At 49.7% G+C, this 25,824-nt stretch overlaps 12 protein-coding genes across 12 annotated transcripts; 5 read left to right on the forward strand and 7 right to left on the reverse strand.

The window, feature by feature from the left end:
* Window positions 1–313: 313 nt before the first annotated feature.
* Window positions 314–1,312, reverse strand: N7519_003132 (uncharacterized protein; the record flags this gene model as incomplete). The annotated part of the gene is made up of 3 exons (XM_057289910.1): window positions 314–745; window positions 795–971; window positions 1,055–1,312. 3 exons carry the CDS (start codon window positions 1,310–1,312, stop codon window positions 314–316), a joined length of 867 nt encoding a protein of 288 aa, XP_057151112.1.
* Window positions 1,313–2,014: 702 nt separating this feature from the next.
* Window positions 2,015–3,659, forward strand: N7519_003133 (uncharacterized protein; the record flags this gene model as incomplete). Its single annotated transcript, XM_057289911.1, has 4 exons — window positions 2,015–2,101; window positions 2,166–2,931; window positions 2,987–3,230; window positions 3,293–3,659. 4 exons carry the CDS (start codon window positions 2,015–2,017, stop codon window positions 3,657–3,659), a joined length of 1,464 nt encoding a protein of 487 aa, XP_057151113.1.
* Window positions 3,660–3,720: 61 nt separating this feature from the next.
* N7519_003134 (uncharacterized protein) lies at window positions 3,721–4,404 on the reverse strand (the record flags this gene model as incomplete). The annotated part of the gene is made up of 1 exon (XM_057289912.1): window positions 3,721–4,404. The coding sequence occupies one exon, from the start codon at window positions 4,402–4,404 to the stop codon at window positions 3,721–3,723; it is 684 nt and encodes a 227-aa protein (XP_057151114.1).
* A 379-nt stretch (window positions 4,405–4,783) lies between these two features.
* N7519_003135 (uncharacterized protein) lies at window positions 4,784–5,533 on the reverse strand (the record flags this gene model as incomplete). The annotated part of the gene is made up of 1 exon (XM_057289913.1): window positions 4,784–5,533. One exon carries the CDS (start codon window positions 5,531–5,533, stop codon window positions 4,784–4,786), a length of 750 nt encoding a protein of 249 aa, XP_057151115.1.
* Window positions 5,534–6,077: 544 nt separating this feature from the next.
* Window positions 6,078–7,289, reverse strand: N7519_003136 (uncharacterized protein; the record flags this gene model as incomplete). Its single annotated transcript, XM_057289914.1, has 2 exons — window positions 6,078–6,257; window positions 6,312–7,289. The coding sequence occupies 2 exons, from the start codon at window positions 7,287–7,289 to the stop codon at window positions 6,078–6,080; spliced, it is 1,158 nt and encodes a 385-aa protein (XP_057151116.1).
* Window positions 7,290–8,497: 1,208 nt separating this feature from the next.
* Window positions 8,498–9,983, forward strand: N7519_003137 (putative MFS monocarboxylate transporter; the record flags this gene model as incomplete). The annotated part of the gene is made up of 3 exons (XM_057289915.1): window positions 8,498–8,642; window positions 8,749–9,629; window positions 9,750–9,983. 3 exons carry the CDS (start codon window positions 8,498–8,500, stop codon window positions 9,981–9,983), a joined length of 1,260 nt encoding a protein of 419 aa, XP_057151117.1.
* Window positions 9,984–10,921: 938 nt separating this feature from the next.
* Window positions 10,922–12,532, forward strand: N7519_003138 (Zn(II)2Cys6 transcription factor domain-containing protein; the record flags this gene model as incomplete). Its single annotated transcript, XM_057289916.1, is given in 3 exon segments — window positions 10,922–10,986; window positions 11,109–11,894; window positions 11,908–12,532. The coding sequence occupies 3 exon segments, from the start codon at window positions 10,922–10,924 to the stop codon at window positions 12,530–12,532; spliced, it is 1,476 nt and encodes a 491-aa protein (XP_057151118.1).
* Window positions 12,533–14,378: 1,846 nt separating this feature from the next.
* On the forward strand, window positions 14,379–17,272 carry N7519_003139 (elongation factor 2; the record flags this gene model as incomplete). The annotated part of the gene is made up of 5 exons (XM_057289917.1): window positions 14,379–14,386; window positions 14,446–14,461; window positions 14,648–14,705; window positions 14,770–17,201; window positions 17,255–17,272. The coding sequence occupies 5 exons, from the start codon at window positions 14,379–14,381 to the stop codon at window positions 17,270–17,272; spliced, it is 2,532 nt and encodes an 843-aa protein (XP_057151119.1).
* A 737-nt stretch (window positions 17,273–18,009) lies between these two features.
* On the forward strand, window positions 18,010–20,388 carry N7519_003140 (CCCH zinc finger and RRM domain protein; the record flags this gene model as incomplete). Its single annotated transcript, XM_057289918.1, has 5 exons — window positions 18,010–18,074; window positions 18,159–18,277; window positions 18,332–18,985; window positions 19,035–20,011; window positions 20,071–20,388. 5 exons carry the CDS (start codon window positions 18,010–18,012, stop codon window positions 20,386–20,388), a joined length of 2,133 nt encoding a protein of 710 aa, XP_057151120.1.
* A 154-nt stretch (window positions 20,389–20,542) lies between these two features.
* Window positions 20,543–21,246, reverse strand: N7519_003141 (putative lactoylglutathione lyase (Glo1); the record flags this gene model as incomplete). Its single annotated transcript, XM_057289919.1, has 2 exons — window positions 20,543–20,575; window positions 20,629–21,246. Coding segments are annotated over 2 exons (651 nt in total), but the record flags the coding sequence as incomplete, so codon positions are not given.
* A 247-nt stretch (window positions 21,247–21,493) lies between these two features.
* N7519_003142 (O-methyltransferase) lies at window positions 21,494–22,333 on the reverse strand (the record flags this gene model as incomplete). The annotated part of the gene is made up of 2 exons (XM_057289920.1): window positions 21,494–21,693; window positions 21,856–22,333. 2 exons carry the CDS (start codon window positions 22,331–22,333, stop codon window positions 21,494–21,496), a joined length of 678 nt encoding a protein of 225 aa, XP_057151122.1.
* A 519-nt stretch (window positions 22,334–22,852) lies between these two features.
* Window positions 22,853–25,234, reverse strand: N7519_003143 (transcription factor domain-containing protein; the record flags this gene model as incomplete). The annotated part of the gene is made up of 3 exons (XM_057289921.1): window positions 22,853–24,980; window positions 25,035–25,089; window positions 25,150–25,234. 3 exons carry the CDS (start codon window positions 25,232–25,234, stop codon window positions 22,853–22,855), a joined length of 2,268 nt encoding a protein of 755 aa, XP_057151123.1.
* Between the last annotated feature and the right edge of the window lie 590 nt (window positions 25,235–25,824).

The following is a 25,824-nucleotide window of genomic DNA, read 5'->3' on the forward strand; positions in this document are numbered from 1 at the left end:
TAATTACTGTAACTAGACCCAAGACTGAATAGTTGCATAGTGTCAGTTCTGTGAACGATACTCTTAGAGAGAAGTCATCGGCAAGAACATGGTGAGTGTCAGAGAAGCATAAGGTCCTTCCTTCATAATTCATGTCTTACCTCTCCAGCGGCGGCAGCAAACCCAAGCACGATTCGGGCAGCGAGCAAGCTATCAAAGCTTTTGGCGAGCGCACACCAAAGTGCCCATCTGCAAGGCCATAGCCACCAAAAGCGATGGTGTGCGGGAAGAATGCTGACAAGAGAAACTAATACAGTGAAATCATTGTCTAGCTTTAGTCTCTGTACGGGGGCTCGTTCCCTCTAACAAAAGGGATTCGGTAAGTAAGAAGCTTAGGGAGAGCCTTCTTAGGAACCGAGCCAATAACAACCTTCCCTTGTTCAAAAGCCAGGCAATCTAAAAGTGTTCCAAGGATAACGGCATCCTGGACAAGGTCGATTTGGTTTCTCAATTCGTCACGAGTTTCTGCCGGCATTCCATCAAACAACTCATTCCAGAAAGCTCGTTCTGCATCCTCAAATTCATCAGGCACCCAAAACCCCCCGCCCGTATATTCGCCAGCATAGGTGTGAATGCGACCGAAGCCAACACCAAATGGGAGAGGGCTGGAAAGCTCCCAGTCGATCAAGCCAGTGATATTGCATTCCTCATCGATTAAGACGTTTACTTGGTTCAGGTCATAGTGAGCGACCCATAGTGGAAGCTTCTTCAGCCGTTCTATGTTATCAAGAAAGCCTTGAAGCAGATGTCGGTACGGATTGATATCTTCTTCGAGGCGATGCTAGGAGGGCCTCAAGGTGGTTGCGGACACGGCCATTCACGGCCTCGTCACTGCTATTGGCGAGGCAGCCTTTAGACAGAACGTGACCAAGAGATTTATTAATCGCAATTCGGCCCTTTGCGCCCTTGCCGGCAATTCCGTGAACCCACATCTTGCCATAAAGGCGAGTAAAGGAATAAGCTCAAACTCCCTCGTTGAAAAGGTCCTCATCTCCAAAGCCATGGCATCAGGTACGACAGGGCCCAAGGCTTTCTTTGCAATCTTGAAAGCGTCTAGGTCGAATGGCTCAGTGCGAAATTGTTGCACCACCTCACGGCCATCTCCCAATGTCAATAGTAGGGTTCGGCTAAACATCCCCTGCATAGGAGGCCTGTCGATGTGCTTAACAGCACTACGTAGATGCCTGAGGACCAGCTTTTTCACCCATTTGACGTGCTTTGTGGGTGTATCAAGCAACTTAGGAAGGTCTTTGTCAGAAGTGATCGGTGGCATTATTGAGGACGGTGGGGTTAAGAGGCACAGAGGAGAAATCAAAGGCGATATTAGATATGAGCAGATTAAAACTTCTCGTGGGACGAAGAACAGTACACACGGTGTGCGTGAGGGAAGGCTCATGCGCAGTGGTCAATAGGACCGGAATGAAAGAAAGTGGGCGCTGAAAAGTGCAGGATAAAGAGAGCTCGGGGGGAGGAGACGCGCTGAACTAAAAGCGACGAATGTCAACACGCCTCTACGAATATAACTATTGAAAAGGGCCGCAGGTACACATGTAATCCTTAAAAGACTATTATCGCCTACAACATATGTATGTAGGTAACTGAAATGGTACATACATAGATACGGTCCATACACTGACGATACATACGGTGACGCCAAATACGGTTGTGGGGCTCGAGTCTCTTCGAGGCTATCAAAGTGGGTCCATGGGCCCATGTAAGGCGTGCACGATACCATACCTACCTAGGTAGGGCGTGCCATCATCCACGTTGGACCTTTGAAGTCCCCGAAGCTTTAGTATAGCCCTCATATTTATGCAGAATTTTTTTTTTATCATGGCCCATTTAACTGTACACCACCCAATTTAAGTGCGATTCTACCGCTCGCTATAGTAAGTTAATAAGTTAATGACAATTATTCTCTTTCCTTTTCTGTGACCGATTCAGGACTGATCTGGATTGTTAGAAACTGGCCGTGATGGTCACGCAAGACGTTGAGATTTCAGAGGCAGAGTATCCATCAGCAAGTAAACTGTGTTATCAGCCAGCTGTGAACTTTTCCAGAGTAACATCACACTCTTCCAACCTGTTTCTTCGAATTTTGAGAAGCTAATACGGTGTATTGATAGCTCAGAAAAAACCAAATTGTCCTAGCAGGCACAATATTCGCCTTTAATGCATCCCTCGGCGCTTCACTTCCCTCGGGAGCTTCATCATTCATTGCCGCAGCCTTTGAGATATCTGAACATGACATTCGAATTGTGCTTTTGAACTCCCTTTATCTTGTCGGGTTTGCGGTTGGTCCGCTATTTTTTGGACCATTGAGCGAATGTGTCGGACGCCGACCAGTGATGATCGGAACATACCTGGCATATACTTTCTTCACCCTTGGCTGCGCACTGTCACCCACTTTCCAGTCTTTGTTGGTCTTCAGATTCCTTTGTGGATTGAGCGGATCAGCACCTAATGCTGTGCTGAGTGGCCTGTACAGCGATATCTACAACGAGCCCAATCGACGTGGCAGAGCAATGGTCATTTTCTTCTTCACCGCAATGGCCGGTCCGATGGCAGGGCCTTTGGTATCGGGCTTTACAGTTCTAATCTCATGGCGCTGGGTCTTCTGGGTCGCTTTGATCATCGCCGGAGCCGGTGTACCATTTATACTGTTGCTTCCAGAGACATATTCACCCGTCCTTGAAAGGCAAAAAACCAAGAGCCTTCAAATGAATGACGAAGCTCACACAACACGAGCACAATTTTCAGCGCGGAAAATATTCATTCGACCATTTTCAATGTTACTGAAGGAACCCATCGTCTCATTCACGTCTCTATACCTCTCATTTGTATATGGAATACTGTTCCTGTTTTTCCAGGCTTACCCAATAATCTTCAAAGGTAGGTGAATACTCGGTATTTTGCAGGATCCAATTTCGTGGGCTGATGAACAAAGGGATATATGGACTCTCGAACGGTCTCAGTGGTCTGGCCTTTATTCCCAGTGGGTTTCCCGTCCAAATATTACCAAAAAAGATTCGCAAGACTCATTCCACCACAGTGATTTTTGGGTCATTTCTTGGCCTTTGCGTTGCGCTGGTCTATGCCTCATATCATAATAAGGCTGTAGCAGCAGGCCAATCATGGTGCTCGGTTGAGGAGTACCGCCGACTTCCACTTGCCTGTATCGGTGCCCCATCGTACGTATAGTACCCTGAATCTGTTCACGGCTTCGCTTACACATGTGACTGCAATCAAATAGAATTGTCGTCGCTCTTTTCTGGCTTGGTTGGAGCTCTTACAAATCCATCCATCCTGCAGTTCCGATGATGGCAGGAATATTCTTTGGTTTCGGCTATCTGCTTGTGTTCACTGCACTGTTGAATTATCTAACGGATGCATATAAAGAGGCTTCGGCCTCTGCACAGGCAGCTGCTAGTTCTACGAGAGCTATGATGGCGGTCGTCCTGCCATTTGCAGCAACCCCTATGTATACCAAACTTGGTATTCACTGGGCTAGCTCGCTGCTAGGGTTCTTTGCCTTTGCTCTGGCCTGGATACCCTTTGCTTTCATAAAATATGGCAGACTTATCAGGGAGAAAAGCGGTATTACCGTTGAGTCGCATTGAGATATCCAGCGTTATGAAGGCTGAATTCCAGTCTTATTTTAGATTAATGTATGTTATAGATCTACCCCATAGGGCCTTGCTCCAGAGTCTGAAAAGCACCCTTGCTGCTTTGCTCTGCGCGAAATTTAGCCAACCATTCAAGATTATCAGCTATCGTTTGGTCCCACTGATCCTCGGAATCATACGAAAGACGTCTTGCCTCTGCCTGAAACATTTCATCGGTGGGGATAATGCCTCGGCTCATCATCTGTTGTGCGTAATGACTTAAATGACGGGTAAGAACTTCGGTGTAAGAATCCAATTGAGGCTGTTGGACCGGCTGCAGCTCCGTGTCCGCAGATTCCGGAAGCACTTGGGGCACGCCTGATGCATCCACGAATGTGGCCCGGGACAGCATCTGAGAGAGATGATCATTGGTATCTCTGTTAGTGGCAGAGAAAGGGACGAAAGTTCGTGATTCGAAGTCCAGCAGATACGGCGGGACACTGTTTGTCACTTGTGCGGTGATATCTGGAGGAAAGTCATGATCGCCTTTCCAATTGGCCATGGTGCAGCCTTTGCGAAAGTGAAATGTCAGATGATCGGCCCGCTCCTCCCAGGTCGACATGCGACCGTCGCAGAATCCACACCGGGAAGGGAAGTCCGTGGTGACACGTTTCCAATCCTCAATTAATGGGATAACATCGAGACGGTGGAAAAGCCGCAAATGCTGAAGGAGATGATCCTTTCTCCGAAAAGTACGCATTTGTTGCTGACAGGGTCCGTGATTGTGTTGCTCCAGGTGCTCCAGAGATGGATCGAGTTGGTTACAATAGGCACAATGGGCTCTACTAGTTGACTCCAACACCACAGACCCTCCAAATGGTGCGCATGCCCAGGTCTCCAGGTTGAGATGTAGAGACTTTTCGTGACGCATCCAGTCAAATTTGTTCTTGAACTTATCACAACAAAATGTGCAGCAAAATATGCGAGGGTTGTTAGCCGAGCTTCTTTTTTTCCTGCCAGCATGTTTCTTTTGAACGCCTGCAGATGTCTTGTCCGAAGCGGTTTGGCTGCCATTAGACAAAGCAGACAATCCGGATCGGTTCGAGCGCTGAGAAGATACACTTGTGGCGCTTTCCCTACTAGCTGTTGAAGGTGCCCGGGATCCTGAACGATGCTTTTGGAACAATTCGCCCGCCCTGAGACCCAGGCGTACCAGGCCGTTGAGGCCCACCGGAATATGTCGAGAAATTCTCAAGCGCACTCTTGATAGCTGATAAACTGGCAGCCTCTCCTTCGGGGGGCGATTCTTTCCAGCGTTCCAAAGGATCCGCTGGGCCTGCAGTGGGTGGGATGAAGGTGGCATTTGGTCGTTGGTCGACTTTCTGTATCATATACCCGCTTTTTCGTCGAGGAAGTCCTCTGTAGCCACGTGACAGATCCCTCGGTAGAGAAGGTCTTGATGTTGATTCTTCGTTCTCAATAGTTCCACATGGCGATGTTGTGGTAGGCCAAGTGAATTGACCAGAAGATAACTCAATCATTTGGGTAGGTTGCTGCGTAGGCAATGATTGCAACGATGCATGGTCCATCCAAGCAAAGTCATCAAGCCCTTGAGGACTGAAGTCACCGTAGTTCGGTGCGAAAGAGCCTGGGGTCGCATTCAATGGCATTTCTTCCGCGGCGTTCTTGGACGGGAAGTTGGCGGTATGAGAGCTAAAATCATTGGCGGAACTATAGTCTGCACCATGCCTGCTAGAAGGTAGCGGACCCATCGGGTCAAACAACGCGCGTGTATATGTGTTATTAATATATTCAGGATAATCGAAAAAGCCGCCAGTGTGAGGTGGCTCAATGTCTCCTTCAGGGTCTATGGGGTATATTAGTGTCATAATCCCGGTAATTTGAGGTAGGCAAATCTCGTACAATTCGAGGATTGACGCCGCGGGGCTGCCATCTTCTTGGGAGGAAGCTGGAAAGAGATCAATACGATTGTATTAGATCTATCTGGATTGACTCACTCTGGGGAAAGGAGAGGGAAGGAAAGGAGTGGAGCTACACTTAAGTGCTGGGACGAAGAGGGTCCGGTGAGCGCATGCCCCAATGACACACCACAAGCCAAATAAATGATCGGGACCAATAGTGTATTCGCTCAGGCAGCTATCGGTGCCCTCGAGACTAATTAAGATGCGAGAACTTGCCAGTAGTAGTGGCAAAGAAGCCCTGGAGAAATTGGGGGATGAATCATCAGCTGTGGGCGGTGTCTGCCCGGGCCAGCACACGCGCCATCTGAATTTGTCGCCGTTATTCTACCCATTACAAAGAGGTCAGAAGGGTCAAAGTCATGAATCGTTCACGATCTGTGTATTTTTCTATAAGCTTTATTTTGTAAAATATGCAATCTACCGGGCTGCTTTTCAAACTATGGCTACTGCTTCAATTGACTTCCTTCTCGGGCACCACTCTTGCCCATTCATGCTCGACACGCCCATACATCATATCGCCCAGCCATCCCTTTATTTTCCCTGTGATTTCAGCCGGTGTTCCATCAGGACCAGTTGGTATATTGATGTCTTTTCCACGGTGGTGGATCAAGGCAATCGGAGTAATGAACCACTATAAACTGATTAGTATTTAATTTCGTGGAAGGAGTGCGGAACCACAACTTACAGCTGTCCCGGCAGCAAATGACTCCAGCAGTCGGCCGTCTGCAGCGGCCTCCTGAATTTCACCGATGGTAAACTTGCGCTCAGTGACCTCAAGTTCATCCTTCAGTCGATCCTTCGCCAGATCGAGGCAACTTCGGCGGGTGACTCCGTTCAGAATGAGCTGATCGTCTAACGGGGCTGTAACGAGCTCCTTCTTTCCATCCTTGCGCTTCCAAATCACGAAGAAGTTGCTCCCGCCTGCCTCGGTACAGTCACCTTCGGGGCCGTACAACCAGAGTACCTGGTGATAACCCTGACGATAGGCTTCCTGGGTGGCCAGTACCGATGGTCCATAGTTCGCGCCGACCTTAGCATAACCGAACCCACCCACCCAGGAGCGTACCATATCATCCGGGTTCGTCAGCAAGCGTTTGCCGCCAGTAGGTGTATCCATGCGAGCCATATATCCAACAATGATGTACAGCAGAGCCTCTGTTGGCCTTGCAACGCCAAGCTGGGAGTCCGTGCCAATAATGGTCGGGCGCACGTATAAGAAATCCCCGGCGCGGCTCTTCGGGAGCCACTTTGCGCCATCCACCGAGAGCAACTTATATATGAGCTTCTCCAGTTCGTCCGGATCGAATTGAGGAAGGGAAATCCGCTCGGCGGACATTAGCAGGCGGCGAGAATTGCGGTCGGTTCGGAACATCCGGAGTTTTCCGTCATAGCCGCGATATGCTTTCAGTCCTTCGAAACATTCGTACGCGTAGTGGAGGCAGGATGCACTCGGTAGAAGGCTGAAAGGACCATAGGGCTTCAGCTCGGGCGTGGACCAGCCATTCTCGACATCCCAAGAGGCAACAATCATGTGATCCGTACAGATTGTCTTGCGATTGCTTGCAAGCAATTTGGCATCGGGTACCTCTCGTGGGGTGGTAGTGTAGGCATACGTCAGTTTAGATGCGTCGAGCGGCTGTAAAGAATCCGTATGGGAACCCATGTTGGAGAAACGAAGTGAAGACAGTGAAAATTGACCATCCTTGTTGCTCCCTCCGAAATACTTATAGACAGTTTCCAGGTACGATTTAATTTTGCGCCGATCAAAAGGTTCCCAGAAGTCCGGCATGAGAGCACGCCCTGTGGGGACAAGCACGCCCTATGACTAGAGTGGATCCAGGTAATGGACGAAAATGCCATAACGTATGGTATAGTCAGTATAGTACGGCATGATACGCGATGAACACAGCGAATGCTGCTTCAGTGATGCAGAGGACCCACAGGGCGTGCAGACAGCCTCATATGGTAAAATGGAGTGAAGGGTTTGCCATGGTTTGGGGACTAATAGGTATCTTCACTCCCGAGGTCAGTTACTACCTACCTACCTACATATATATGTTAGGTCCTATTCAAGGTTAAATATGAGCCATATTAACCCTGTCTCAGGCCGAAGATGGGATATCTGAACCATATATCCATATATGTAAAAGTAGTCCTACAAATGGTCATGACGAATTTGTTCCCGGGGGTTTGGTCAGATGGTGACTAAAGGATCTTCCTCCACGGGTCTAGAGGCTGAATATGTACGGAGTAGGTATTCCTAAGACGACTTTAGTTAAGATTCTTCGCAGCCTTGAAAATCCATATCACTTCCTTGGTAAAGTATGTAGGTATGTATTGTTATATTGTTATACAATTACAGTTAAATACGCGTTGAATAAAAAATTTAGGCTCAAACGGATTGGGTGGGTCCGTGATGGGGACCGCAGCTGCTTATTGGCCTGTTCGCATTTAAACCACTACAACCAATCAACTAGCTTGTGATGGATCTACCATATCGTGGATTTCTTGTGTACCACCGTGACGTGACGTCTTTACATCACTCAACAGAGAGTTATGTGGGAAATGGCTTCGATTTTTTTGCCAAGTGGGATTTTGCAATTTCAAAGTATTCTGGCGAATAAGAATTTAAACAAGCCTCTGACACACCTATGGGTCCATGGATCCAAATCGTGGATGATTACTATTTAAGAAGCCGCCCACCCCTATCAGCCAGCATTGGATATACGATGTACAGTTTCTCCCTGCAAGGTGTAGGCGTCGTGAAATACAAAGGTCAGGCTAGGCTCATTGCGATCGATTAATTCCAGACAAATTTTGAAATTTCCTTGCTGATATCCCTGGCTGGTCTCACAGGAATTTGAAAGCATCATGCGCCGATCTGCCGTCCCCGAGCCTCGTGTGCCGCTCAGCCATCATATTATCGCCGACAGAAGTAACGGAGCCCATCACCTTTCCGATTCCGATGAGGAGGACAAAGATGCGTTTCCGGAGGACACCTGGGCCGCATGGACGTGTTTGCTTGGCTCATTTTTGATGATGTTTCCTTCGTTTGGCTTTCAAACTGCCGGCAAGTAGCTAGCCGAAGTCAAGTCGCTCTCATTATAACTGACTTTGTGCAGTTGGATCGGTCCAGGACTATATCAATACTCATCAGCTCGCTGATTATAGCGTCAGCGATGTCGGATGGATCACAGCTGTGCTTGTGTTCTTGACTTTATTCCTGGGAGTTCAAGTCGGACCTCTCTTTGACACTTATGGACCTAGGGTCCTCTTGATATTCGGAAGCCTTGCCAATTTTGCTTGTTATATGCTCTTGGCAGAATGCACAGAGTATTGGCACTTCATGCTTTGTCTTGGGGTTCTCGGAGGTGTCTCATCTGCCGTCATTACTACCGTTTCAATTTCGGTTCTCAGTCACTGGTTTTATCGGCGCCGTGCCTTGGCATCTGGAATTTGCATGGCAGGGTCATCGGCCGGTGGAGCGATCATTCCCTTGCTTCTTCGAACGCTCTTTCAAAAGTATGACTGGCTATGGGCAATGCGCATAATTGCCTTTATGGCTCTGGGGTGCTACGTGCTAGGTGTGTTCTTGGTTAGAGGGAGACTTCCAACCGGTAGCAAAAGCAGGGTAACCATCGATATCCGAGCGTTGGCTTCACCTCGGCTTTGCTTTCTTGCGGCCGCTGTTTTCTCGTTCGAATTTATTATCTTTGGCTGCGCGGCCCTGCTCCCCACATATGTGCGCTTTGCTGGCTTCTCAGAAGATCTTCAGTTCTACTCGCTGACGCTGTTGAATGGAATGAGTCTTTTCGGAAGAGTCCTACCCGGGTTCGCTGCCGATCAGGTTGGGAGATTCAATACCTTGTTGTCCATGGTCTGTCTCACCCTAATAATTATGGCATGTCTTTGGCTCCCATATGGATCCCATAATGAGGCCACGCTCTATGCCGTAGTTGCAATATTCGGTTTTGGGTCTGGTGGATGGCTATCTTTGGCACCTGTTTGTGTACGCTCCCCTGTCTTGCTCCTATTCCGGACCCTCGAGTCCATGCTTTTCTAACCGAATACTGCGGTTTACAAATAACTGACCTTGAACCAATGAAGCTAATAATTTATTTAGGCAGGCCAACTGTGCAAAACCGAAGAGTATGGTCGATTCTATGGAACAGTTTACAGTGTCGCCGCGTTTGGAGTCCTTCTCACGGTGCCTGTCGGAGGCAAATTGCTTCAATCAACAACTCCCCAGGTTCTCATTGGGTTCTACTCCGCAATTTTGTTTGTTGGGTTGATCAGCGTAGCACTATCACGTTGGGCGGTGTTGGATTGGCGCTGGAAATGGAAGGTCAAGATTTAACCTCTCCGGATCAGATCAATGCTCATTTTGATTGTTCTCACTCTCACATCAGGGGAGGCTTATTGTTCAAGTGTTACAAGCCCAGGCGTTGGTTTACAAAAGCAGGCGGGATTCCACATGTGAAATTCTTAGACAACATGCATTTCGACTCGAATCATACATTCTCTATCTGTTTGTTAGCATACCTATTCATGTTTATATGAAGTCAAATTTTGTCTTTGACTGAATATGGCCAATTAACTCTACCGTCACTAGTCCTCAGGTGCGGATATTGGTTACCCTGGGTGGAATGCTAGCACACTTAATGAGTTCACTGTACAGTGCGATAGAGATTATCCTAGACTTCAAATCGGCGTATTGCAAGCAGCCATGGCAGGGGGGAATTTCCATGCCAGAGGTACATGAGAAGCGTTCCATGCGCATATCCCTGCACAAACACTGAGAAGCTCATACTAAGCTATTTTGTAAATTTTGTCCTTACTATGTAGAGATGCGTCCAACAGATAAGGACTTGAGGTATGGTATGTCGGAAGTAGGGTCAGACGGGATGAAAGTTGCTTCAGGGAAGCCCACAACCGGTGTATGAGTAAATAATATTGTGATCCTGTTCGACATGTAGACCGACAAGTAGTTCATATTTCAGAAGAGCATATAACTCCACGAGAGCTTTACAATCCTTCCCCGCTCGGTCGCCGTCCGGGGAGCGCTCGGGCGTACACCGGCTCTTGTCTAGCGTCGGAACAAGTTTCTAGTGTATCGAACACGGCAAATATCGAAGTAAGGAGAGGAAAATTCAACGAATACCAAGTAGGGGAAATGATCCGCACAGTGATATCTCTCAGGTCCAGCATTTGCCACTGCTGACCGCTTCCAGCCAAAGTCGCCTGTTGCCCACGACTGGATATCCCGATCTCATCTGTAGCTCAGGGCTTGTCGAAATGAAGGCCACGAGCTCAAGTGCATTGTCAACACGGAAGACGCGAAGTGGATGCTTCAACTGCAAGTAAGACTCCCTACACCAATCTGTGAAGGCTACCACTAATAAGTGCATTACCCAAGGTCTCGGTGTGTTCGCATCCTAGCTAGTGATATGAGTTCCCCTTAACTAATAATCTCGTAATGTAGGCGTATCAAATGTGATGAGCAAAAGCCGTCCTGTCTACGTTGTGTCACGACGAAATGGATTTGTGAGGGTTACCCAACCCCTCTGCAGTACAGCCTTTCTCCAGGTTCTTTGAAAGACGAGGAACGACGAGCTTTTCTCTTCTTCCGGAGTCAAACTGCTCACCGGATCTTTGGCTATCGCGATGCAAATGTGTGGCTGTCGACTCTTCTACAACTCGGGCACAGCGAATTGCCCGTCAAGCATGCCCTCACCGCGCTCGCTTCGCTGCATGAAAGCCTGGAGCCGGTAGATGCTTGTGTCTCCATTCGCCGATCACAAGAACATGCTCAGGTCACGGCACAAATGCTAGCCCTGAAACATTATAATGCAGCCATCAAGTGCGTGCATGGATCCCTTGACATGTCTTCAAGACCGGATCTCATCATGACCCTATGTCTCCTCTTTATTTGTTTCGAGCAGTTTCGAAGCGGCGATGCCGCCTGTCTGCTCCACCTGACGGCCGGCCTAAAGCTGCTATACTGGTGGAGACACCGTACTAACACCTATAACAATCTCCGAGAATATTCTCGACCAACGCTGGATTTTATCAATGATCAGATAATACCCGTCATGCAACGGCTTCGCGTGCAATTCTCTTTATGCATGGACTCCCGACATATGCTCAGCAATCTTGGGGTTCCGCTCTGTTTACCATCCCCGACGATTCCATCCTCCTACTCTTCTCTCGACATTGCCAGGAAGGACTACGATCGTGTCATGAATTACATTTTTTTCTTATTTGGAGCGTGAGCAGCCTAGGGGTTCCCAATCACCGCAAAGAGCGCCTATCACCGTTCTGCGGCAGTGGAAAGAAGCCTTGGACCATTTCGAGTTTTCAGCGGATCCTCCAATAATTGAGAAGTGCACCCGCAACCTCTTAGAGCTTTATTATCATGCATCCACAGTTATTACTGAAACATACGGTGCTAAGTTTGAAAGCGTTTTTGACGATTTCACCGAGCATTTTCAGACCATTGCTGACCTCGCCGAGAGCGTCACGGAAATTTGGAAGACACAGTCACGGGATTACAATATATTGTACAGCTTCGATCTTGGTATCACACCGCCTATGTTTCTCGTCGCTTCTCGCTGCCGGCATCCTTTGATACGTCGGAAGGCGGTTGACCTAATGCTGAATTCCCCCTTCTACCACGGTGTTTGGCAGGATCGATACTCTGGTCTTTGCGCCCAGCGAATGATTGAGATTGAAGAAGAGAATATCGGAACTATCGTGGATCCTATCCATGTGCTGGAAACCCATCGTATTCGAAAGGTCTCTGCTGATCTACATGAAGAAGGATCACAAATCATGTTACGGTTCACTCGCTGGCCGTTCACCCCAGAGTCTGCGATTTATACTACTTTTATTTCTTTAATACAATAGCCAGTGAGAACTGAATATGGGAGCATGCTTGCCCCTACAAGATGTAGAACTCGACTCAATGAACAAACCCCGCGGCTTAATGGTCACATCAGAAACATGAAGCGGAAATGCGACCCGCTGTGGTGACCAAGAAGACTGATGTGGTATATCGATCGGTTAAATGACATTGGCAGAATATGTAAATTTTCTGGGATCTTTCGGTCAGGATCATATGGTAGTCGCGTTCGGAGAAATATATACCAGATATATCAGATTGGACAGTCATTGGAAGACAACAAGTCCAATGAAATAGAAGCTAGGTAACACACTCCACCACTTAACGAGCTCAATGATTATTAGAATGGTATCTTCCCATCTTTGCTATCTGGATGCTTTTAAAGCTCTGTTTTCACAATGACCTTGAGCATGCCATCTCTCCTCAATATCATCCTCAAGGTACCATTTCAAGGTCTGATTGATCACTTTCGGTATTTATATGCCATCAATAAAACCAGATAGGCGGCTTTTTTGTTGACAAGGTGGCAACGCTGCTCATGAGCTTGGGTCATGTTTTTCTTTTTCGGTTATGCTCACCCTCTAGGAAGGCGAAGAAGTAGCGAGGGAGCTTATAAGGAGCTTATATAGTAAATTTTCTATTTTCTTTTCTTTTCTCTTTTTTTGGTGGATAAAAGAATCTAAATCTAATCCTGCCATATATGTTGTTTGGTAGGTCAAGAAATTCTCGAATCACACGATTGTATATTATATGGCTAGGGTGGCTGCCGGGGCACTTGGGTGGAGAGACTGCCCCGACTGTTTTAAGATCACGATAGACGGAGTCCAGTATTTGACATACATAAACTCCATTGGTTACATTAGTTTTGCCTTGAGTAATCAGTACATGTATTGCCCATTTGTTATAGTATACCAAGGAGATGTACCTAGGTACAACAATGCAGGTGGGATGATCTATTGTCTTGATGCCTTGGTGCCTTGATGCCTTGGACATCTAAATGAGGAGTTGCCCCCCACTAATGCATGCTGCATGAGCTAGTAATGCAAAATGAAAATTTGCTCGAGGGGTATATCGAGATGGGATCTTCTTTTCAAAGCCCTTTAAGCATGTCTATTACGAAATATATACTGGAATTGATACACTAGTATATACATATATAGCTGTGGCCGTACATTGAGCTCTTGAGCTGTATGAGATCAAATTTGAACTCGCTTACTAATGTGCATTGCCCCACCTTCCATAGTTGATAGAGGGGTTTTGGGCATGAAGTCAAGTTCATTTCGAAGAACCTTGGAAAGCCAAAAGCATGGGGTGAATCATAGGCTCTAAATTGACTCATTTCTAACCTTTAGATAGACCAAGAGGTTACAGATATAGCTATAAAAAAGAGTCGGAATATCTCTCGGTTGTGATATGGCTGTCAAACGTCACCGGAGCACCCACGGATGGCAAAAATATGTCAGCGTAGTGAGTCAGGACAACAAAGTATGGAGGATTTGAAATCAAGAAAAAAGGCTGAAATGAAAAGTAAACGAGAGGCATCTGATTAAAAAAAATAATTAATGAAAAAAAGGGAATAATCTCATTCTCTATATGGGAAAATGGGCTAGTCAGCTCGAAACGCACAAAACCGGGGGAAAAAAAAGTCCCCACTTTCGCTTTTCTTTTTTTTCTCTCCCACTTTCCCTTCCCCTCTTCTTCTTCTTTTCCCCCTCTACCTCTGTCCCCCAGGAGCAGTTGCACATAGAACTTTTTGATTCAGTGATCGAGAACTCTCGGTCCTAGTCATCTGTGTGCTCTTCTTCTTCTTTTCTTTTTTTTAATCCTAGTTACTAAGGATCAACCGCCAAAATGGTTAAGTAAGTTGAGATCCGTCACTAGAATTGGAAGGACATACAGCTAACAGTGATGTGAACAGCTTCACTATCGAAGAGGTCAGTATTTGCCTTTTGAGGTTTCCAAGGTTATATCAAACATTACCAGTGGAAGAAGGGATATATTTTACTCGATTGATATCCTTCCATCTCCCATCTCCCATCTTCACTGGTGATGCTTGAAAGCCTTTCTCCCTTGAAACGAATTATCAAGGCATCATGAATATCGACACTAACCGAGATCAGATCCGGTCTCTGATGGACCGTCGGGCTAACATCCGAAACATGTCCGTCATTGCCCACGGTAAGTTCTAACTTAAGGGTGATATGGTGAAATGGCTGATTCTGACTTTGCTTCTGTGCGTTAGTCGATCACGGAAAGTCCACCCTCTCCGACTCCCTTGTCCAGCGTGCCGGTATTATTTCCGCCGCCAAGGCTGGTGAGGCTCGTTTCATGGACACCCGTCCCGATGAGCAGGATCGTTGCATTACCATCAAGTCCACCGCTATCTCCTTGTACGCCAAGTTCCCCGACCCAGAGGATCTTAAGGAGATTCCCCAGGCTGTCGATGGTGACGAGTTCCTGATCAACTTGATCGATTCCCCCGGTCACGTCGATTTCTCGTCCGAGGTCACTGCTGCTCTCCGTGTCACTGACGGTGCCCTTGTCGTAGTCGACTGTGTCTCCGGTGTCTGTGTCCAGACCGAGACTGTCCTGCGTCAGGCCCTGACCGAGCGCATCAAGCCCGTTCTGTGCATCAACAAGGTTGACCGTGCTCTTCTCGAGCTCCAGGTCTCCAAGGAGGACCTGTACCAGTCCTTCTCCCGTACCATCGAGTCCGTCAACGTCATTATCTCCACCTACTTCGACAAGGCTCTCGGTGACGTCCAGGTCTACCCCGACAGAGGAACCATCGCTTTCGGTTCCGGTCTCCACGGCTGGTGCTTCACTGTCCGCCAGTTCGCCGTCAAGTACGCCAAGAAGTTCGGTGTTGACCGCAAGAAGATGCTTGAGCGTCTCTGGGGCGACAACTACTTCAACCCCAAGACCAAGAAGTGGACCAACAAGGGTGAGCACGAGGGCAAGCCCCTTGAGCGTGCCTTCAACCAGTTCATCTTGGACCCCATCTTCAAGATCTTCGCCGCTGTCAACCACAACAAGCGTGATGAGATCTTCACTCTCCTCGAGAAGCTTGAGGTCTCCCTCACCAACGATGAGAAGGATCTCGAGGGCAAGGCCCTCCTCAAGCTCATCATGCGCAAGTTCTTGCCTGCCGCTGATGCCCTTCTTGAGATGATCTGTATCCACCTGCCTTCCCCCGTCACTGCCCAGAAGTACCGTGCCGAGACCCTCTACGAGGGTCCCACCGACGACAAGGCCTGCATTGGTATCCGTGACTGTGACCCCTCTGCTCCTCTGATGCTTTACGTCTCCAAGATGGTTCCCACCTCCGACAAGGGTCGTTTCTACGCCTTCGGTCGTGTCTACGCCGGTACCGTCAAGTCCGGTATCAAGGTCCGCATCCAGGGTCCCAACTACGTCCCTGGCCGCAAGGAGGATCTCTTCATCAAGGCCATCCAGCGTACCATTCTCATGATGGGTCGCTTCGTTGAGCCCATTGAGGATGTCCCCGCCGGTAACATTGTCGGTCTGGTCGGTGTCGATCAGTTCCTGCTCAAGTCCGGTACCCTCACCACTGATGAGACCGCCCACAACATGAAGGTCATGAAGTTCTCCGTCTCCCCCGTTGTGCAGCGTTCCGTCGAGGTCAAGAACGCCCAGGATCTGCCCAAGCTTGTCGAGGGTCTCAAGCGTCTCTCCAAGTCCGACCCCTGTGTCCTGACCATGATCAACGAGTCTGGCCAGCACATTGTTGCCGGTGCCGGTGAGCTCCACCTCGAGATTTGTCTTAAGGATCTTGAGGAGGACCACGCTGGTGTTCCTCTCCGTATCTCCGACCCCGTCGTTGCTTACCGTGAGACCGTCGCTGGCGAGTCCAGCATGACTGCTCTGTCCAAGTCGCCCAACAAGCACAACCGTCTGTACATGACTGCCCAGCCCATTGAGGAGGAGGTCTCCCTGGCCATTGAGTCTGGCAAGATCAGCCCCCGTGACGACTTCAAGGCTCGTGCCCGTGTCCTTGCTGACGAGTACGGCTGGGATGTTACCGATGCCCGTAAGATTTGGTGCTTCGGTCCCGACACCACCGGTGCCAACCTGCTCATCGACCAGACCAAGGCCGTGCAGTACCTCAACGAAATCAAGGATTCCGTTGTCTCCGGTTTCCAGTGGGCTACCCGCGAGGGTCCCGTTGCCGAGGAGCCCATGCGTTCCGTCCGCTTCAACATCCTTGATGTTACCCTACACGCTGATGCCATTCACCGTGGTGGTGGTCAGATCATCCCCACTGCTCGTCGTGCTCTGTACGCCGCTGCCATGTTGGCCGACCCCGCTCTCCTCGAGCCCATCTTCAACGTCGAGATCCAGGTTCCCGAGCAGGCTATGGGTGGTATCTACGGTGTCCTCACCCGCCGCCGTGGTCACGTCTACACCGAGGAGCAGCGTCCCGGTACTCCTCTGTTCATGGTCAAGGCTTACTTGCCCGTCAACGAGTCCTTCGGTTTCCCTGCCGATCTGCGCTCCGCTACCGGTGGCCAGGCCTTCCCCCAGTCCGTCTTCGATCACTGGAGCATCCTCCCCGGCGGTTCTCCTCTCGACCCCACCACCAAGCCCGGTCAGGTCGTCCAGGAGATGCGCAAGCGCAAGGGTCTCAAGGAGGTCGTTCCCGGTTACGAAAACGTAAGTCTCTCTGCTCAGTTTCGTTGGCCACAGTTACTAACCTGGTTCTATAGTACTACGACAAGCTGTAAAAATGTTCACGGTCGCACAGAATTTCCCTTCTGCCAGTCATTCGTGGAATCTTTCATGAGATTGATGAATTCAATACAATTTCTTCGGTTCAACAAAATTTTATTCCCTCCTTCGTCGGTATTTGCTTCGAACGTTCCGTCTTTAGAAATATGGGCATGAGCCTTGAAGCCTCTGGCGTCATTGCTTCTGTCCTTTCATTGCTGTTTCTACATTTGGTTTTTACTGAGGGTTTTCTGCTTTTTGCGTTTTTTTGCTGTAGTCTAGCAACCAGTTTCGATATGACAATAAACTTGGTATGCTAGGCACAGTTGTTCATACGTAGAGTTGCGCGTAATTGTAAAGATTAAAAACAAAAAGTAAGAATCCGACTGCACATGCAATCGCAGTATACATGGTAGCTTGAGGAGTTGTGAGGAATTGTCCGATGTCAAGTAGACACGTGACCTACCGGTACTCGCGCGTTTTTGCCTTCACCATCGCGTTGCCGTGCCCTTCCATTCCCTCACGGTTGGGGGTGAATGCTTAGCAGCTTAAAAAAACTCAATTTCAAGCTTTGTTCTTTGAAACACAAGGCTGCGATTTCATCCCATATATTATTCCTACACGCGCAGGATCCTTTTCGAGTGACGGCTTTGTTGAAACCGAATCCCTGCAAGCATCGCCACTTTCACGTTGAGCTTTTGTTCGACTCAATTCAATTCTCACAGTTTGAGTTTGTCCGGAAATTATCTTCACCATGCATTTCACTGATGAGGAGGCCGCTGATGTGAAGAAATGGGTGGTTAAAAAACTAGAGGACATGTGAGTTGATCAGGCACTAGGATCTGTTCTTCACGGGCCCCATGAAAAGAGAACAGCCACTAATCCTGTTAATTCCGTCTATAGCTCCGATGCTGATTCCGATGTGCTCGCGGACTATGTTTTGGCGCTAGTTAGGTCCGATGCGCCTGCCGACGAAATCAAGAAGGTCACAGTGGAAAACCTCGAGGATTTCCTGCGCGAACGTGCGTCTGACGTCTGATCGCATCGAATTGCTTCATATCACTAACACTTATTAGATACGCAACCATTCGTCAACGAGCTCTTTACAACGTTTGGTCCCAAGCAACCCGCACCTCTTACACCCGCACCTGCACCCCAGCCTCAGCGCCAGCCCCAGCCCGCTGCCCACATTCCCTCGTCACAACCTCCTGTGAATGCCCCCAGCGGCCCGAGGGCTGCCGTTACTCCTGGCAGTGCCAACCGCAAACGAACTTTTAATGATGGATTCCAAGGGGAGCCGGATCAGGACGATGGTGGGTTCCAGAATCGCGCTATGAAGACTGCACGGCGTGGGGGGCGAGGAGGCGGTCGAGGCGACTTTATGGGTGGACATCAAATGCAGCAGGGTCAACAATATCCCCCACAGCAACAGGGTCAACTGTTCCCTCCGCAGCAGGCTGGTGGCTTCCCCATAATGCCCGGTTTCCCACCCTTCGACCCAAACGATCCTATGGCAGCAATGATGGCTATGCAGGGTATGCAAGGTATGGGATTCCCGCAGATGCCGGGTATGCCCATGCCCGGGATGCCTGGTCCTCCTGGCCAGCCAGGAGCCGACCAGATTCCACAAAGCAACCAGCGATGCCCATTCTATGATACCCAAGGTATATGTTACCTAGGAAATACTTGCCCTTACCAGCACGGCGAGGGAGGTGTCTCCAAAGACGATGGTAAGAGAACTTGAACCATCCTAGATAATACCATTGCTAACAGTCGCAGAATATGACCCCAAGACTGCAGGTATGCATGCTCGGGGCGGTGCTCCCATGCGCGGTGACCGTGGTCGCGGCCGTGGTCGCGGCGGATTCAGCGGACGAGGACGCGGCCGGTCCGATTTCTCATCGGCAGGACCTAATGAGGACCAGTCTATTACGACGATCGTTGTTGAGCAGATTCCCGATGACAAGTTCAATGAGGATTCTGTGCGCGAGTTCTTCTCTGAGTTCGGTAACATTACAGAGGTCTCTTTGCAGCCCTACAAAAAGATTGCTTTGGTTAAATACGAGACTTTCCCTGAAGCCAAGGCGGCGTGGTCCAGTCCCAAAGTCATCTTTGACAACCGTTTCGTGAAGGTTTACTGGTACAAACCGAATCGCGATGAGAAGCAAGACAGCGCACAGCCTGAAGCCCCAGCCTTCAACCAAGAAGAGTTCGAGAAGCAACAACAAGAAGCACAGAGGGCGCATGAGGAGAAGATGAAAAAGCGACAGGAGACCGAAGCAGCCAAGCAGGCTCTAGAGCGCCAGCGCGATGAGCTTATCAAGAAACAGCAGGAGGAGCGGGCCCGTCTCATGCAGCGACTTGGCGGCACAACAGACACAAGCGATGCTGCCGGTGCTGGGGACGCCATGGCCACCGAGCCTGCCGCCGATGAGAATATCAGTGATGAAACGAAAAAGCTGCGAGCTCAACTGGCTGCCCTCGAGGCCGAGGCAAAGAGTCTTGGCCTCGACCCTGCCGCCGACCCTTCAGGACGGGGTGGATACCGGGGCCGTGGTGGCTTCCGCGGCCGAGGCACATACCGTGGACGCGGCGGTTACGATCCTAACTACCGTGGAGGATATCGCGGGCGCGGTGGGTTTGCGGCTCGCGGACGAGGAGGTGTGCTGCGTCTGGATAACCGGCCTCGACGAGTCGCCGTATCGGGCGTTGCGCTAAACTCAGACAAGGACGAAGCATTGCGTCAGCATCTGATGGTAGGTCACGCATTTTTTTCCTGAACAGGAAACTCATATACTAATGTGTTATGTTCTAGGGTGTTGGCGAATACGAATCCATTGAGGCACACCCAGACCAACCCAACACCGTCGTGGTGGCATTCAAAGAGCGCTTCCAGGCCGAGAAGCTCATGTTCTCCCCCTGGAACATCCCCTCCGTTGGCGAGGTTCAGCTCACCTGGGTGGCCAATCCGCCAATTGCACCTCCTAGCGCTGGGTCATCAACGGAATTCAAGGGTGGCATTGGACAGGACGAACCGGAAGACACAGTCATGTCGTCCACGTCGGTGGCCAACACCGCTCCAGCGCGGGATATGGACTATGACGTTGCGGAGGATGACAGCTGGGGCGCGTAATTCTGTTACCTTGTGTGTGTACCATCACATGTTGGTTGTATAGGCTGCATTAAGCTACTCTTTCTGGGATGGACGTTCCATTCCCGACCTGTTGTCTAAAACAAAATCTCGCTACAAGTAGAGTGTAAAGAAGTAGATCCTCATAGCATCATACGCTCTGAGCAATCAACTCAACCGTATACCCATCCTATTAACTCGCATCAGCACAACACCCTGAGCCAAAAGGGAATAGAAACTCACCGGATCAGCAACCATAGCAAACTTCTCAAAAAACCATGCATAATTCCCATGAATCTCTCCACACCCAATCCCCCTCTCCTCCTCCCACTCCGAAAGCGGCACCGTCTCCCTCGAACAAACACCCACATCCTTCAGAATACTAACCCCACCATCCCGCAACCTCTGCACAGCAGCCGATACATCCGGAACCGTGAACCCCAGATGCGCAAATCCAAGATGCGGGGGTACATTCCCCGTAGAAATGGAAACAGAACCACCATCCGCACTGGCATTCTCCGTGCCATGCACATGATACAACTCCAGAAGCCCGCTCGTCCTCGTCATAACGGGGATCTCACTCGTGCTCTTTGCCCACGCGGTAATGTCTTCTTCGGTCTTTGCTGATGCTGGCGGGTGCCCGAGGTAATAGATCGTGAAGGGGCCGGCGTTCATGGTGAAGATTACTCGCATGCCTAGGAGGTTGATGTAGAAGTTGAGGGAGCGGGCTGGATCTTGGATGCGCAGGGCTAGGTGGTTTAGTTTGTAGTCTTTTGTTGCTGGTGTTGGGGGTGGGTTTAGGCTTGGGGCTGCGTTGAAGTGGCCTTCTTCTTGTGGGAGGTGGAAGTTGTTTTCGGACATGGTTGGATATGGGTTATAGATGGGTTTGGTGGAATTGAATCAATTCGGGGGGATATAAGGGATATAAATTTGGGAATTAAGAGATTTGATAGAATGAGGGGTTTTATTCTCCTAGTAGGGCGGATCCTTGTTTGACCTATCAAAGAGAATGAACGGAGTATTTTGAAATAGCTGCACGAATTATCATGATATCTTCGACAGTGCACAGGTCCATGGTACTGATATGGATTACTTCAGGAGACTACATCTACTGATAAACAATCATGTCCATACCTCCCTTATACGGCATCGTCACCCGCCGGAACCCACTACCCTCAGCATCAAGATACGCAAAGAGCTCCTGATACCTATCAGCCGCCATGACGGTATTATCAGCGACGATCACAGCGCCAGGTCGGAGATGCGGCTGGACAAGCTTCAACGCGGGGAGGGCGAGAGGCGTCCAGACTAGGAGTAGTGGTTAGTACAGATGCTGTCATTATCTCAGACATCAATCGAATATTGCAACGTCGAATACAAGATAACAGGCAGGGTATGAAACACCAGACATATACACGGAGTATGTTACTCCGTGTCATGCTGCATCAGCCCAGGGAAATAAACACTTACTATCCAACAACAAGAAATCCACAGTGCCCAAATCGGAAGTAAGAGTCTCACGCAGATCCCCAACACGGAGATCAATCACACCCTCAACTTCCTTGCCTGCAGTCGCCCAATGCGCTCGAGCAAGTTTAGCCTTGGACTCTTCCTTCTCTGTGGCGATAACTCGCGGCTTGGTGGTAGCGCTAACTCGCTTCGCGTTCTCTGCAACGGCAAGTGCTAGGTAGATGGTGCTAACGCCGAAGCTGGTACCGGCCTCAACGACCGTCTTTGCGTTGATGCTGCGTAGGATGTGGTAGACTAGTTCGCACTTGTCTTGGTCAAGTGCGATGAACTTGTCCTGCATGATGGAGTCGAAGTCGGCGGTGCATTGTTGCGGTAGACTTTGCCAGTCCAGGGTTGATTCTTGGGTTAGAGATTTGGTGTGTAGGTCTTTGAGGAGAGACAGGACTTCTGGGGATGCTGTGAGGGGTGAAGGGGGCATTTTGTTTTGTTTTCTTGGTTATTTGAGGGTTGGAAATTGATAAGAGTTGGAAGTAGGTATTGTGCAGGGGGAGGGGAAGAGGAACTGCATAGTTAAATAGACAAACTAACAACACCTGGGCATCTGATCTCAGCCAGGGGCCTGAGAAAACAGGCATTGAGCGTTAGGCACCAGGGCATCAGAGCATCAGGATTGGAATTGTCAGCAAGTCCTCCAACTCCGTAGCCAAATTGATATTCAGTGAGTCATCGGGGAGCCATGTGCAAAGTCCGTGAGATGTACATACACCCTATGGCGGGGGAACCTTCCAAAGTTAGGAATTGGGGTCAGAGGCGGGTGAGAAGGAGAAATCAACGGAGGATTGCCGAGGCTAACCGACGTAAGCAATATGATTGATTCAAATGCAGCCCTTGTCTGGTAGCTGCTATAATGACTATGACGGTCGTTGTAGCTCTAATATTGGAGGCTGAATACTGCCATGACAACTCCATGCAAGCACAGCAACAGTTAAACTCCATTCTACTGCTCTAGCAATTCCGCATAGCTATTCAAAGATCTCCCAATCAAAGCAACCATCTCCCAGATATAGTCCGCCGTAAACAGCCGCGCCCACAACCGGGTTACCGCAGCACTGAGCCGGGTATTAGTAGCGAGTAGCCACTCTCTCGAGACACCATGCTGAACCTCCATAACCATCTCTAGCACAAAATCTCGCAACCGAGTCTCCTGCTCCGTCAGCCGCGGGTCCGGATCCGGCACCGTAATCGCCTCAAGCCACTTAGCCAACAGCACCGCGCACTCCATGGAGCACAAAGCGTGCTGATTCGACCACAGCGCCACCTGTGAGTGCGCGACAAATCCAATGCCGAGCTTGACGGGTGTACTGAGGGCATGTGCGCAGTGGAGCGCAGCACGCGTGAGACGGTCGCCTCGCCGGACGGAGAGGTTGTCGCGGAGACTGGTTGCGATCTGGACGGGGTCCCAGGTTTGCAGTTGGCGGGCTGAGCCGCAGTCCGCGTTGAGTCGAATGTAAGCTAGTCGAAGCAGAGCTGCTGATGTGAAGGATAGCGGGCCGTTCGGGCTGAGTGGGTCAACGGAGGACTCTTGGTTACGCTCCCAGCACTGGCACCAGCGTTCTAGTGCTTGTTCGACGTGCACGAGCTCCGGTGTGCATGTCATTGACGATGGGGTGAAGCGGTTCCGTCGTGATACGGGTAGTCGGCCCGCTTTCGTCATTAGCCAGATGTCTTGCAGGATCGCGTGGATTAGCACGTAGCCGCCGAGCGAGGAGAATCGCTCTACATTGCTGGTTGGCCCAAATAGGGCGGAAAGGGCATCTTGGAATTTTGGTTCGCCGGGACTCTTCATGCGCTCTGCCTGCCAGAGGTCTGCGCGCGCAGCTTGCCATTCCTTTTCGGTGCAGGGTAATTCGAGGGTGAAATCTTCTGTGAGAATCATCGGTGGGACGTCGAAGACTATGGTTTGGATGTTGAAGAAACAGAGAACAATTAGTTTGGTGCGCTTCACGCATTCCCGTCGTATCCAGCTACTCCATGACCCGTCATTCTCAGGTAACCGGTTAACTCCTCCTTTCCGGGTGAGCATTTCCATTATACTGCGAAGTGACAGTGCCTCGTGGTACGGAGGGTTATTAATAAACCATAATGACACTGAGGTCAGATACAATAAAGCTTGCAGGGTTTCTAGGGTATCAATGTCGTCGGCGGCGTTGACCGGGGGCAGCTTGCCCGACTGGAAGACTCGGCGAACATGTTCCAGAGTCACTGGTTTGGCAATCTGATAGAGACGCATGCTCGTGTCTGGCTCGCGGCAATACCGTGCGCCCAATGCCGCCATTGATAAGAAGAGCGGCAATGTCATTGAATCTACATCGAGGGTCGGGATATGCACGATTGGGTAGTGTTCATGGTACCCGGTTACATACCCCGTCAAGCACCGGGATAGCGCATGCCGAGATGGTAGCGACGGATCTGGGACCACATTGGCGTAGTCGGACAACATATCCAAAAACTTCTCCCGGCATTGAGCCGTGACCGGTACGAATCCCGTGGGCTGGCGCGCCGTGGGGGAGATATGATACCCCTCCGGCTGGAGTGATGGAAGCTGAGCATCATGTCGAGGGAGTACAGAACTCGAAGGAGTCGAAGGAGCATTTTCGGTTAGAGTCCCTCTATCAGATGACCGATCATAGTCCGGAACCGGGGAAAACTGCAACGGTGGAAAGAGCGGGAGTGGCTGATAAGCCGGCGAGAACGGATGATTTGGCAAGGGGACGCTATCCAAAAATGAGGTGAAGTCATGATATGATCCCGGTCCGAAGCCACCTAGAGCATATCCAAAATCCGGGCCTGGAGATGGGGTACTGTGTCCTGCTGAGGGAGCGTCTGTGCTAGCCAACTGGCCACCCAGTATCGGGCGGTGTACGGACGGTGACAACGCTGGGAAATGGTCATCGCGCCCATGCAAAGCGGTGCGATTAGATTGGGCGTTATCTGTGACTACAGATGCCAAGGAATCTAACCCACCCAGGTTGGGAGGATTCGCGGGGGAGGGCGTGTGTCTCTGATGGTTGGCTGGACTGGTGTCGGGGTTGTGTGAGAGACGCTCATGACGGGCCAGCAGATCCCTAGAGTTGTGAGTATTTAAAAATGTACCTGGACTGTTGGATCATATATCGTACTTGCGTGTAAAGGCCTTGGGGCATTGAACGCAAACAAACGGTTTCTCTTTGGTATCTGTGGGGTATTAGATGGGGTAAGAGATGGGGTATTCGATCCAAGGTCTAGAAGACATACGTGAGCGATCGTGTCTTTGAAGATGTTCTAGACGAGCAAATGCCCTTGAGCATCGGTGGCATTGATAGCGCTTGCTATTCAACATTGGGGCATGACGTGGAGTGTGTGTGATCTCGGGGGGATTATAGCGCAACTCCGGTGAATCTGACTGTGGCATATTCCCTGTTATCCACATGCACATGCACCACAGGTCGGATGGATATTGAATATCGATCTTGCAACGGCCTTGTATAGTCGTGCATTATTGGCTCACTCTGCCGATTCTATGATTGTTAAGCAGCTCGAATCGGTGCGAATGCCGCAATCCCCGAATTTCCCCGAATTGGAGAAATGCCATATACCATGGATGCCTAATAGCACAGTGCTTTTGCGGAGAAGTATACTATCTTATATGGATTTTACGTGTTACAATACAAATCACTCATCACTCATTTCATTCTAGTGTTTCTTTGAGATAAATATTCGAGTTGATATATTTGTATGAAGTGAAAACCCTTCAAAAATGCCTATAGAACTAAGACACATCCAGTAGGCGGTCTACAATGACTCCGAAAGGGAATATTATCAGGTCCAGTGGACAGCCCAACTTGGTGCTTTGGAGAGTTCCCTTCAAGTACAACCTTGGAAAGCATTAACTGCACAAGGCATATAGATGGTCAGCATACTCCACATTAT

The sequence above is a fragment of the Penicillium mononematosum genome (genome assembly GCF_028829835.1).
Source record: "Penicillium mononematosum strain IBT 11891 chromosome Unknown utg000002l:1.0-8112719.0:1.0-8118358.0, whole genome shotgun sequence".
NCBI lineage: Eukaryota > Fungi > Ascomycota > Eurotiomycetes > Eurotiales > Aspergillaceae > Penicillium > Penicillium mononematosum.